The sequence below is a fragment of the Neofelis nebulosa genome, chromosome 7 (genome assembly GCF_028018385.1).
Source record: "Neofelis nebulosa isolate mNeoNeb1 chromosome 7, mNeoNeb1.pri, whole genome shotgun sequence".
NCBI classification, from domain to species: Eukaryota; Metazoa; Chordata; class Mammalia; order Carnivora; family Felidae; genus Neofelis; species Neofelis nebulosa.
This window is the reverse complement of record NC_080788.1, coordinates 61,659,854-61,673,431: the sequence shown is the minus strand read 5'-3', so window position 1 is coordinate 61,673,431 and position 13,578 is coordinate 61,659,854. Positions and strand designations below refer to the sequence as shown.

The 13,578-nt window shown below is 37.9% G+C and overlaps 2 protein-coding genes across 4 annotated transcripts in view; both read right to left on the bottom strand.

Annotated features, from left to right (window-relative positions):
- Positions 1-349, bottom strand: part of VPS39 (VPS39 subunit of HOPS complex) — a 46,272-nt gene extending 45,923 nt beyond the window's left edge. The window contains exon 1 of one of the 2 annotated variants that reach the window (XM_058738091.1): positions 109-349. In XM_058738091.1, coding sequence (XP_058594074.1) covers positions 109-181 — 73 coding nt within the window. In that variant the 5' untranslated portion in view covers positions 182-349. The remainder of the gene's footprint in view (positions 1-108) is intronic. The other variant, XM_058738090.1, reaches the window with a different exon arrangement.
- A 1,612-nt stretch (positions 350-1,961) lies between these two features.
- Positions 1,962-13,578, bottom strand: part of TMEM87A (transmembrane protein 87A) — a 41,638-nt gene continuing 30,021 nt past the window's right edge. For both annotated transcript variants that reach the window (XM_058738099.1, XM_058738100.1), the window contains exons 15-20: positions 12,967-13,070; positions 7,427-7,500; positions 6,951-7,012; positions 6,243-6,298; positions 5,720-5,750; positions 1,962-3,223 (exon numbers count right to left, since the gene is read on the bottom strand). In XM_058738099.1, coding sequence (XP_058594082.1) covers positions 3,182-3,223; positions 5,720-5,750; positions 6,243-6,298; positions 6,951-7,012; positions 7,427-7,500; positions 12,967-13,070 — 369 coding nt within the window. In that variant the 3' untranslated portion in view covers positions 1,962-3,181. The remainder of the gene's footprint in view (positions 3,224-5,719; positions 5,751-6,242; positions 6,299-6,950; positions 7,013-7,426; positions 7,501-12,966; positions 13,071-13,578) is intronic.

Here is a 13,578-nt window from a genome sequence, read left to right as displayed (position 1 = left end):
GACAGCGTCCGATCGGAGTCCATACAGCCAGACTCCTGTCCACATCCCCAGCCTTGTGAAAGGCAGGAACCGCTTCTGCGCTAAACCCGCCTCGGGCCCTCGGCTCACCCCAGGCAGCCAGACAGTCGATCTGCAGAGGCAGCTTTTCCAGGATCGGCACTGGCTCGAAGGCGTCATGCATGGCGGCGAGAAGAGTCGCCGCAGCAGTCTCACCCGAAGTGTGCGGGGACGGGCCAGGTTTGGGCCTGCGCCGGGAACCAGCCCAAAGGAAGGGCCAAGCGGGACGCTGACCGAGACCCCAGCTACAGGCCGTTTGGCAACACAGCCAACACCGGACTTCCTGCCGGGCTAAGCCCGCCCCTTCCGCAGCAGAAGCCCACCCCTTCCGCGCAAACTCCTAACGCTCTTTCGAGGAACGCGCCGGCGCTAGGCTTCCCACCTTCACCCTAGACCCAGAACTTGTGTGTCATGGAGCCTGATTAGCGACGGGGCTTACCTAAAAGGCGGGGAGGGGGGGAGGGGCATCTTGGAACGGTCTTAGACAGTGTAGCATGGTGGTGAGTGCGGGCTTTGGCGTCACTTAGTCGGGATGGAGACCATTTAGGAAATTAGCCTTTGTTTCTTTATCTGCTAAAGGATCGTAGTGTTCCACACTAACTTGGTGTTGTGGACATTAGCAACTCCTGACACACTCTAAACACCCAATAAATGGTGGTTTTTGCATTACCATTATAATCCCAACTTCAACTATTTTACCCTTTTTTTTTAAAGGTTGTTCTAGGCCAGTGGTTCTCAAAATGTGATCCCTAGACTAGTAGTATCAACATCACCTGGAAACTTAGTGGAAATGCAGCCTCAGGCCTCATTCCTGCCCTACTGGATCAGAAAATCTGGATGGGGAGGGGGGGGTGTTCAGGGGGTCCAGCAGTCTGTGCTTTAGTAAGTCCCCAGAGTGAGTCCATGGACTTTAATGTTTGAAAACTACTGCAAGAATGAGGTGTATCTGGCAACCCCCCGACACACAAAGAATATAGCAGGTAGGTCATTAAAGCATTTGAGTTTAAAACAGAAGTCTACGATAAGTAAAAAAAAAAACTGGCCTTGGTCACTTTATTTTTTATACAATGTCAGTTTCTTCACTTGTAAATTAGGATTACTGTCCCATCTTTACCAAATGCTGTTTCTGATAATCCAGTGAAATACTTTCAAAGTGTCAGTATTAACACAAAAACTGCTAAATGAATCGAGCATTATGGGTGATTTTCACCATAGAAAATGAACACCTTGAAAATATAGAACTGCCAGCTGCTGTCCTCAAAGAAGACCTGATACCTAGCAGTTTCAGGCCCAAGGACTAAGACCGATATAAACTCTCAGGTAACACGTCAATGTAACTATAAATTACTTCTGAACCAGTTCTAAGAAATGATACGCTGTATGTAATCACAGTGCCATAACCCATAAGAGAATGCAGAAAGAATTATCAGGTACAGTCTACAAAATTTGTTACTTTACACTACTGCTTAACACCTTAAGATTTTTTCCCTAGTCTTAAGTCAACATCTAACCACCCTCAAAAAATATTTGACCAACTATCTTGGTGCATTATAACTATTATTCACTTGTTAAGTGTCTCTATGGAAGAACAGCACACAACAGTACCACTAGCCCTTTGCTAATGGATTAACCTGAGAATATAGTCAGTTCTTCATATGTTCTTTAGAGATACCGCCTAGGTGACTTTTTTTTTAAATCACCACAGCAAAGAGCTATACAGAGATGTCAAATAAATGTAAACACTTCCACTATAGTATGAGTTAGTAAGATTGTGGTCATGTGGTCAATGGTTTCAACAGATAATAAGACAATGTAGAGTAAAAACCATGGAAGGAAAATTCCCACAAGAAATTGGGAGAAAGGATGGTCTTTAGAGAAAGTCTGAAAAAAATGAGGAAAATATATTAATTTTGTTAAAATTTTTTATATTAAAAAGTGGCATGAACTTTCTATGTAAAACAAAAATCTTGGGAAGGCAAAATTGGACAAAACCATTAAAACAAATATAGTGCTTCAAATGAATCCCATCACCTTGTGATGTCTCTTATAAACAGTCTCTAAACCAACACCAGGTATAAGAACAGTCGATCCTAAAGAATGAGCAGCAGTCCAGGGCCTTCACGCTACTTCATGCAGGAAAAACTGTTTCAATTAAGCCAGAAGGACCTGTTTCCTTTGTATTAGCTCCTGCTTCCTAAGCATTACAGTTCCTTTAGCAGGGCACTCATTCACAAGCACTTAGACGGAGTGCCTCTCTGCATCTAGTGCAACACCCAGTGAATGGCACGAAGGCAAACAAAGCACTGCCTAGGACTCCGCAATGCCACCGCCCTTGGAGGCTTACAAAACAGTAGTTAAAAGTTCTGGAGTGTGCACCACATTGCCAGCAATGGGATGTGTCACAATAGCAGATGTCAAGAGTTAAGCTAATATTTCTCTCTAAAGTACATCTGAGATAGAAAAATCTTTAATATACACCATTTGTAAACAAAATTGCACTTGATTTTTTTTAAATGATCTGAATCATACTGTAACAGTTTGCTTCTCTCTTACATACTCTTTTGTTTTTGTTTTAAATCATCCATAGAACCATGGCTCCTTAGCTCGGGACTCTTTTTTTCTCCAAATTACCTCTGTAAGATGTAACCTTGGCTTCTCAGGAAATGGAAAGGTAATTGATAATTTCCCCCATCACCTATGTAACTCTCTAAATAAATAAAAATTATAGGCAGTTGCTCCTGGAGATTACATATTATGGCGTTGATGTCATAGTTCTTTAGAAGATGTTAAACTTTTTAGTTTGACAGATTAAACAATTTAAACGTTATAGAAGGTTCAGGAACAACACACATAAGTTGCATAAACATCCATGTCAGGGTGTGGGAGGGAAAGGGGCATCAATGTTGTAAATAAAAACTTGTAGATTTTTCTTGTCCTATGAACTTGTTTTCAGTAAGATGTTCTCCTTGTTCTGACACCTCTCACCAGCTCCAATGCACAAAGGTCAAGGAACAGATCAGGTTTCACTGCCTCCTTTAATTCCATGGAGGAGTGTAGAAGATTGACACAGAAGCTGATCTCTTCCGAGTTACTACCCATCTTCAACTGCACATCTTCCCATTCTTTACTCCATTTTGGACCTTTCAAAGTGTGTGATCATTCGTTCCTAGGGGGAAAAAAAGTCTTTTCTAAGCATATTAATTTTAAATGGTCTACATTCCAAGTATCCTCTATAAAGAGGATGCACACACACATTTCCCACAAGTACTTTTGCTTATGTCCACTAAATATTTAGAAATGGTTCCTATCTATGAAGATTTTGAAACACACAGATGCCTAGGCCCCACTGGAAATCAACTGAATCAAAATTTCTAGGTTTCTGGACACCAAACCACAGATCAAAAGGAACTGTATCTTTCTGAGTCAAATAAGATGATTAAACAAATATTTACTTAAGATTAAGCTTAAATGGGGGCGCTTGGGTGGCTCAGTTGGTTGAGCGTCCAGCCCTTGATTTCAGCTCAGGTCATGATCTCATGGTTCTTGAGTTTGAGCCCCGCATTGAGCTCTGTGCTGACAGTGCAGAGCCTGCTTGAGGTTCTCTCTCTCCCTCCCTCTCTCTGCCCCTCCTCCACTTGCTCTTTCTCTCTCTCAAAATAAATAAATAAACTTTAAATAACTTAAAAAAAAAAAAAGATTAAGTTTTAATGAAAATGTGGACCTCCTCTGATTCAAGAATTTAACTTGAAGAAAATGTCAAGGATGTAGGCAAAGATTTAGCCAGAAACATTTCTACTGCAAAACTCAAAATTATAACAAAACAGAATTAAATGTTCAAAAACACAGGACTGTTTAAACAAAATATGGTATATCCTTAAAATGAAAGATTACACATTCATTAAAATTACACTTGACGAAAAAGTTCTAGAGATCTGTTGTACAACAATGTGCATATAGTTAACACTATGCACCTGACAATAATTAGGATGGCAGATTTTATATATTTTCATAATTTTTCTAAAAATCATGTTAAAAATTAGGTCTGATTAGAAAACAGTATTTATATATGCCATTTCAATGAAGAAAATTAACGTGTTACCATTAAATTTCCTCTCTTATGTAATTTTTCACCTTAGAGTTAACATTTTTCATTTTGTGTTGTTTCACTTGCTAAAAGCACCTATCACCAATTTATCCTGAACTGTAACAGAAGTGTAAATACTTTTTCAATATGATCAATTACATCAGCCAATCTATCCTTTTTATTTTATTCTTAGAACTACTCCTCCTGAAGCTCTCTGGTCTGCTCCATTCTGGACTGGATGCCCTCTAAGACTGTCACCCAGCTATTGCTCTTGGAGTTTCTTTCTTACATCACCATCCTGGGAGTTTATCCTTGCCTCTCTGTTGGACCCTTTATTTCCTGAATCCAAAGTCTTTCTCTTTTTAGTTCTCTCAATTTATAAAGAACATTTTCTATTACTTTCCTGAGAAAGCACATATAGAATGTTAATTATTTTATTTTTTGCATGACTGAAAACATCTTTATTTTACCCTCATACTGACAGTTTAGTTGAAAATACAATTCTAGGTTGAAAATGATTTTCCTCAGGGGCCTAGGTGGCTCAGTTGGTTGAGCGTTCCATTTTGGCTCAGGTCATGATCTCGCAGTTTGTGGGATCAAGCCCCACGTGCTGGCAGCTCAGAGCCTGGAACCTGCTTCAGATTCTGTGTCTCCCCCTCTCTCTGCCCCTCCCCTCCTCGTGCTCTCTGTCTCTCTCAAAAATAAATAAACATTAAAAAAAAGAAAATAATTTTCCTCAGAATTCAAAGACATTGTTCTATTAACTTCTAGCTTCCAAAACTGAGGCCACAAAGTCTGATGCTGTTTTGATTCCTGGTCCTTTAAAACTTGTTTCTCTTGTAATTCATTTAAGTTCTTAGTTCTTGAATAGGTTTTTCACACAGGGAAATATGAACAGATAGGTGAAGTCGATATAACCAAAAGTACTGTAATAAACCTGTAGTGAACTGCCCAACTGGGTTTCACATACTCAGCCTTCTTTGACTGAAACAGAGCGATGGCTAGAGAGCTAAAGTCAAAAGGAAGCCCTGAGGGCAAACTATTAGCAGAAGCCCACAACAGGGAGATCTAGGAACTGCAGAATATACCACAGAAAGCAAAGTGTTACAAAGATAGGTTTAATTCTAAATGGTAGAGTTCTCAATTATTTCAATGCATAGAACTGCTAAGGAATTTGACATTGTATGCCGCATCACACAGCAAGTCAGTGGGAAATGAACAATTTTTCTTAGCAGCCAATCCAACAAAGTAAGTTGGATTCAGGCAGATGCTTTCAAAGGACATTCAAAAATCAAGGGATACTAGAATAACCTAATATTCAGAACAAAAGACCTGTCCTCAAATCTGATCATAAAACTTTGGAAAAGAAATAGAGGACAGGTACAGAAAGGAAACCTTCTTGAATAATATCTGGGTTCTAATATTGGTAGTTCTATTCTCATCCTTTTTCAACTATACCAACTACAGCCCTTCAGGCCGTTACCGAGTCAAATAAATAAAATTCCCCTGAACAAAGGACCTATGATTCCCTATTAAATCATGAGACCCACAGTTTATGCACATGATTTGATTACTAACCTCATCTGAATCCAGAAGGGCTGGAAGTGCTCTGCAGAGAGGAAAACACCAAAATGAACAACGTAAAGTCATAAATGGTTCATAAAGGAAATTATGAATACAATTGAAAGCCCTTTCAATAATTAAGATCTGCATCTTATTAATGGGCACTTCAGGGGGAAAAAAAGCAAATATGAAACAGAAGAGTTACTGGAATTGTACAGAGAAAAACCATGTCATGCACTGTAACAGGGCCAATATTTAATTAAAAATATAGTCATGGAACTAAAAAATCTCAAAAGGATTATCCCAATGATTTTGGGAAGGTGTACAGCTAAATCTTTCTAAGTAGAAATGTCATCTGAACATATAATCCTGATTGTTTGTATATCATTCCTTATTTTTAACATCTTTTTAACATTTTTAATATTCTTTAATTTTCTATTAGCATTTGCATTAGCATGTTCTTCAGCTCATTTACTTAAAATAATAAAAGTTATACTAACTGAAATAGGATTCTTATGATAACAATTCAAAAACTTACACATCTGTCACAGAAGAAGGAACATTCTCTTCTACCCATTTCAAATCATCTTCCTGCTGGAAACATACAAATACCAGTGGTTACTAAAATGCACCAGATAATACATGTCAAGTAAGGATCTAAAGAGGTCTCAACATTTTTAAACTTAGTCTTTTGAGAATTCTGAAGTAGTATATTCACATAACAACTGGGACTGCTAATAATTTAAAAAATTATATAGTCAATACTTTAAAAAAATCCATGTAAGTGTAATATAAGTATGTAAGTGAAATATAAAATTGTCTTTAAATGCTTTCTTCTCAATGTTCTAATACCTAAGAGTTTGCTTCCTGTAAGTTTTGCTCCTTAAAAGTGAGATAAATTCTAAAGCCCTTAATGTAGACTGCATGCATAGTTCTAAAAAACAAACAAGAAACTGCTGAATGAAAAAAAATCTTGATCTTTACTACAAATAGCATCTTAGGTTAACAGGGCTATAACTTCCATTGATGAAAACAATTAAACAGAACCATCAGACTAGTCTGAGGTGCCTTTTCAGGACACGGTAACAAACCAACTAGGTTAAAGATAACTTGATCTTAGAATGAGAATCACTTACTGTTTCTGTTTTTAAAAATGTAAATGTAATATATATTAAAAGATGTATAAAGCAAGCTTAATTACCGCATAGATCTAAAAAATCATTAAGGCCTGTATACAATTACTTACTGCTTTGTTTACTTTACTATTTCCATTTGGTTCTTGTTTAGTACTTCTCATTTTCATTCCTTCTGCAGAGGGAAAACAAAGTAGATGGGTTAAGTGTATCAGAGACCAGCAATAATTTCAAACATGGATTCAGAACTTTAGGTTTATGGACCCTGATTTATACAACAGCTATTTCTCTACTTTTATGCTAGAAGTTCAAAGCCAAATTTCCAGCTCATCCAGTAAGCAAAGTGTACATTTACTGTGCAATTATTCACTGAATTTACCATGGCTTCACCTTAATATTTATACCCTTACTTTTGATTCCCCCTAACTTCACCACATACCAAATTGAGAAACAATTGTACAACAGTTGTAAAATAATAAACTGTATCAAAGTATCTTGATTTTGATACTCACAAACTGTTATATTTGCTTTACTCTATTTCTAAAAACCAGAAAATAATATTTAAAGCGCAAATCAATTTTATCACTACCAAAGCTTTCTTTTAGCATAGGTTCTTTTTGTTCATCTTCTTCCTCTTCCTCAGACAATGGTGAAAAGGCAAACCTGACAACGGAAAGAAACAAATTAGAAAACTACAAGAAATGCTACACTCTCTAGATTTTACAGACCTTATTACTGAAGCTTCAATGAGTCATTCATAAAATTATTTTAGTGAAAACAAAATAATTCTTCCCCTTCAGAAAGCTCTTATTTGCCTTTATTAGCAAGAGAAGCAGAACAGTATCACATTTACAAGTGTAGGCTCAGCCACATACTACCTGGGACTTGAGACAAGTTACTTATTCTCTGTGCCTCAGTTTTCTCATCTGAAATTGGGGATAAGACATTACTCATAGAGGTGTTTTATAAAAAGTAAACAAGTCATTTCAAAAAGTGCTTAGAACAATACCTCACATGGTAAAGCATTTACAAGCATATATTACCAAGAAGAGGAAAGTAAATTCTCATGTAATTTAAAATCTCAGCCTTTCAATTTGTAGTTAAGAGACAAAGTCCTGACCTTGTATGTACCAGGTAATTTAAAATCTCAGGTTCCAAGTGGGGAGTTGAGAAGATGAAGGCTTCATCTGGTACATCTAAGATATCTTTCCTTTACAACTTCCAAGAGATTCAGCAAAGCAGCTGCCAGACAGATATCTCCTAGAAAGCTTCCACTTTGAACTCACTCTGTACTTACTGTTGTCTCTTATTTTAATTCTACTTTGTTTTTAAATCACCCTTTCATGAATTAAAAAACAAAAACTCCACAGAACTCTTTAAAAGCTAGGAGTAACAGGGAACACCCATAACCTATTAAAGGATAATTAGCAAAAATTAACACTAGATATCAAAGTTAATAATACTTGAAAAGCACTTTTTAAAATTCAGAATAAAATGAGGAGGCCCACTCTCAATGCCTCAGTTCAATATTATACAGGAGAGCCTAACCAACAAAGGAAACAATAATGAGGCAGTAGTGTTAGTTGGAAAAGAAAGAGTAACATTGTCATTACTTTCAATAACAATCAATCTAATGGGGAAATCTAGAAATCATCAGAACTAACAAGACAACATATGAAGGTTGATGGATATGATATATAAAAATCAATAGCATTACAAGGCTCTTGGCTGGCCCAGTCCATAGATAATGCAACTCTTGATCTCAGGGTTGTGAGTTCAAGCCATGTTAGGCACGGAGCCTACTTAAAATTTGTTTCATGATTTCACGGTTCTTAGGATTGAGCCCCACATAGGGTTCTGCGCTGACAGCATGGAGCCTGCTTGGGATTCTTCCATCCACCCCTCCTTCCTTCCCTCCTTCCTTTTCCTTCCTTTCCCTCCTTCCTCTCTTCCCTTTCTTTCTGTCCTTTCTCTCTCTCTCTCTCTCAAAATAAACATTTCACTCATATATGGAATTTGAGAAACTCAACAGATGAACATAGGGGAAGGGAAGGAAAAATAACATAAAACAAAGAGGAAGGCAAACCATAAGAGACTCTTAAATACAGAGAACAAACTGAGGGTTGCTGGAGGGGGGTGGGTTAAATGGGTGACAGGCATTAAGGAAGGCACTTTGCCGGATGAGCACTGGGTATCAATATGTAAGAGACAAATGAATCACTGGGTTCTGCTCCTGAAGCCAAGACTACACTGTATGTCAAATAACTTGAACGAACGAATGAATATATAAATAAATATTAAAAAATTTAAAACAATCAATAGCATTCCTACATTTTTGCCAAAGCCACATGTATTATTTTAAAAGGGTGCATCCATAAGAGCCATAAAAATTTTTAAATATTTTAACAAAAGTTATAAAACAGGGGGGCCTAGGTGGCTTAGTCAGTTGAGCATCCAAGTCTTGATTTTGGACCTCATCATGATCCTAGAATTGTAAGACTGAGCTCTATACTAGGCTCCACGCTGAGGGTGAGTCTCTCGAGGCGCCTGGGTGACTCAGTCAGTTAAGCATCTGACTCTTGATTTCATCTCAGGTCATGATCTCATGGTTCCTGGGATACAGTCCCACATCACAATCACCGCGGAGCCTGCTTGGGATTCTCTCTCTCCCCCTTCTCTCTACCCTTCCCTTCCCGCCCCCCCTCAAAATCAATAAACTTAAAAAAAAAAAGTCTCCTCTCTCCTTCTGCCCCCTTCCCTGCTCATGCTCTCTTAAAAAAAAAAAAAGTTATAAAACATAAAGCACTGAAAAGATTAAATAGGACATACCATATGCAAGGATGGAAAAAATATATGTAACTTCCCTAATTAACCTATCAATTCAATTAAATTCTTTTTTTTTTTTTTTTTAATTTTTTTTTTCAACGCTTTTTTTTATTTATTTTTGGGACAGAGAGAGACAGAGCATGAATGGGGGAGGGGCAGAGAGAGAGGGAGACACAGAATCGGAAACAGGCTCCAGGCTCCGAGCCATCAGCCCAGGGCCTGACGCGGGGCCCGAACTCACGGACGGCGAGATCGTGACCTGGCTGAAGTCGGACGCTTAACCGACTGCGCCACCCAGGCGCCCCTCAATTCAATTAAATTCTAATCAAAATCTGATAAAGGTTTTCCTACAATTAAATAAACTAGTTAAATATTTTATTAAAGAGAAAAGACCCAATAGCAATGGATATTTTCTAAAAAAAGAAGATTAAGGGGGAAGACACATATGAAGACTTATCAGTAAACTAAGATAATTTGAGAAAGTGTACTACTGATGTAGGATCAGAGAGAGAGGGAAAAAAGCAGAATAGAGAACTCACAATTAAACAATTCTTGATGAATAAAAGCACAACTGTGAAATTTTGAAAAAATCATAGAATAACTATAGACTTCACCTTAAGCCAGGAAAAAATTTCTTAGACAAGACACAAAAAATGGGGCACCTGGGTGGTCCAGTCAGTTGAGCATCCGACTCGGCTCAGGTCATGATCTCTACAGTTCATGAATTTGAGCCCCACACTGGGCTCGCTGCTGTCAGCAGAGAGCCAGCTTCAGATCCTCTGTCGCCCTCTCTCTGCCCCTCCCCCGTCTGCACACTCTCTCAAAAATAAACATTAAGAGGCACCTGGGTGGCTCAGTTGGTTGGGCGTCCGACTTGGGCTCAGGTCACGATCTCACGGTTCGTGAGTTCGAGCCCCGTGTCAGGCTCTGTGCTGACAGCTCAGAGCCTGGAGCCTGTTTCAGATTCTGTGTCTCCCTCTCTCTCTGACCCTCCCCCGTTCATGCTCTGTCTCTCTCTGTCTCAAAAATAAATAAACGTTAAAAATAAATAAATAAATAAACATTAAAAAGAAAAAAACAATGGGAATGCAAGCTGGTGCAGCCACTCTGCAAAACAGTATGGAGGTTCCTCAAAAAACTAAAAATAGAACTACCCTACGACCCAGCAATTGCACTACTAGGCATTTATCCAAGGGATACACGTGCTCTGTTTCAAAGGGACACATGCAGCCCCACATTTATAGCAGCACTATCAACAATAGCTAAAGTATAGAAAGAGCCCAAATGTCCATCGATGGATGAATGGATAAAGAAGATGTGGTATATATATACAATGGAGTATTACTCGGCAATCAAAAAGAATGAAATCTTGCCATTTGCAACTACGTGGATGGAACTGGAGGGTATTATGCTAAGTGAAATCAGTCAGTCAGAGAAAGACAAAAATCATATGACTTCACTCATATGAGGACTTTAAGAGACAAAACAGATGAACATAAGGGAAGGGAAACAAAAATAATATAAAAACAGGGAGGGGGACAAAACAGAGGAGACTCATAAATATGGAGAACAAACTGAGGGTTACGGGAGGGGTTGTGGGAGGGGGGTTGGGCTAAATGGGTAAGGGGCACTAAGGAATCTACTCCTGAAATCATGGTTGCACTATATGCTAACTAATTTGTATGCAAATTTTAAAAAATAAAAAATAAAACAAGTTAAAAAAAAGACAAAATATACAATACATAAAGGAAAAAAATAACAAATTTGACTCCATACTTCCAACTTTTTCTATGGCCAAAACACCATTCAATTGTTCAAAGATAAACTAGAAGAAAATATCTGGAATGCTTGGAACAAAATATTGGAATCTAAAATATATAAGGAATTCCTACAAATCAATATAGAAATGATCAATAAGCTGATGAGGAAAAAAAGTCAAAGATATAAAAAGCTGACTGGCAGAAGAATAATATGACCAGTAAATACATAAAGACAAAAATTTAGTCTTAAATGCAACTAAAAATACAGTGAATATTCTCATTTACCAGATCTGCAAAAATTAAATAATAGGGAAATAGGAAGGTAGAGGAGAGAGCTCCTCTCACACAATTGTTGGTAGATACATAATTTGTTTCAGATTTTTTTGAATGCAATCTGATTTTAATACGTGAAAAATTATAATATGCATATCCTTTATCCCAACAATCCCAAGTCTTCTCTATTTTTCTCAATTTTCTTAACTTTTTTTCAAAGAATACAAACATCATTAAATGCATAATACGAAAAGACAGGCTATTTTCATGGGATAAAAAGATGTCATTTATCTCACACACACACAAAAAATGTCACTTATTTTCTTTCTAAATCTTTTATTGATATGTCTGATTATAAAATTATTAGTTTAGTTATACTGCCTCATCCTTTCCTTCTTTGGTGATATGGTTGGGTAATATAAGCTCTTAACCATCTAAACATAAATGGGGGTGGGGGGGTAGCGTACCAAAGATATAGATATTCACCAAATAAAGATAGCCAGTTTCTAAATAACTGAGATTTGCCAACAGCTGAACAAAGCAAATTCACATACAGACTTTTAATTCCCAAGTCTGTCACATAAGTTTTCATTTTACCCTATTGTTACAAAGTAAGCTGGTCTACTGATCATAAAAATTGTTCTTTCTTTCCCAACACTAGATAGATGAGACCCTCATTAAAAGTGTCACAATCTGGGGCGCCTGGGTGGCGCAGTCGGTTAAGCGTCCGACTTCAGCCAGGTCACGATCTCGCGGTCTGTGAGTTCGAGCCCCGCGTCAGGCTCTGGGCTGATGGCTCGGAGCCTGGAGCCTGTTTCTGATTCTGTGTCTCCCTCTCTCTCTGCCCCTCCCCCGTTCATGCTCTGTCTCTCTCTGTCCCAAAAATAAATAAAAAAATGTTGAAAAAAAATTAAAAAAAAAAAAAAAAAAAAAAAAAGTGTCACAATCTATGTACTTCCCTTCTTTACTCATATACATACATATTACCAGAACATGTCAGAACCGAAAATCACCTTGTATCAATTGATTCAATTCCCTCACATTATATGAAGAGGAAACTAAGGCCCAGAGAAGTGAAGAGAGGCAACATGCCAAAAGTCACAGTGCAAATAGGAGAGTTGGACAGGAACCCACTTCTCTGGATTCCAGACCCAGTGAATATCCTTTCCAATATATGACATGGCCTGGACACTGTCACCCACTGAACTACCCCTAACTGATGACATGGCCATTCAATGGTTAGCAATGTAAATAAGAAGTGTCCAAGAACCTCTGGTTGTTTGCAGATGGTCGCCAGAGAACCATGATGACAAACAGGATCATGGAGAACAGCAACCGCCAGATGGCATCATCCACCCACAGCTCCCGCCAATCCTACCAAAAGGGGAAGAAGCACATTTTTATACATAATCTTAACTCAATTCACAAAGTCCTTAGCAGAGAACAAGAATCATTTACTTATTCGTTCAACTTATACAAACTAAGGCCCTGCTATGTGCTAGGCACTGTGCTAAGTACAGGGAATAAAAAATAAATGAACACTGTTTCTTCCCTGGTAGTGTTTATTGCTAAAGAAAAGGCACCATACTTTGGTGCTTACACTATGTTTCCTATAGCTCTGAGAATCTTTAGGGAAGGACTTTTATACAAGGTAAGAGAAAGTAACGTTATGTTGTTATTTTTTATAGTTTTCATTTTATTTATTTTTACCAGCTTAGCTCTGGCTTCCAAAGAAATGTTTTGCCAGTCTCTGTGCTCAAATCTTAAGTACAGGGCTTCTAGTGAGTAGTGTTATTCACATGTACTTAATGTTTTGGACTCTGGATTTCTTGTTGAAACTTTTTAGTTAAGGAAAGATTGGGTTATGACAAACTATGACGAT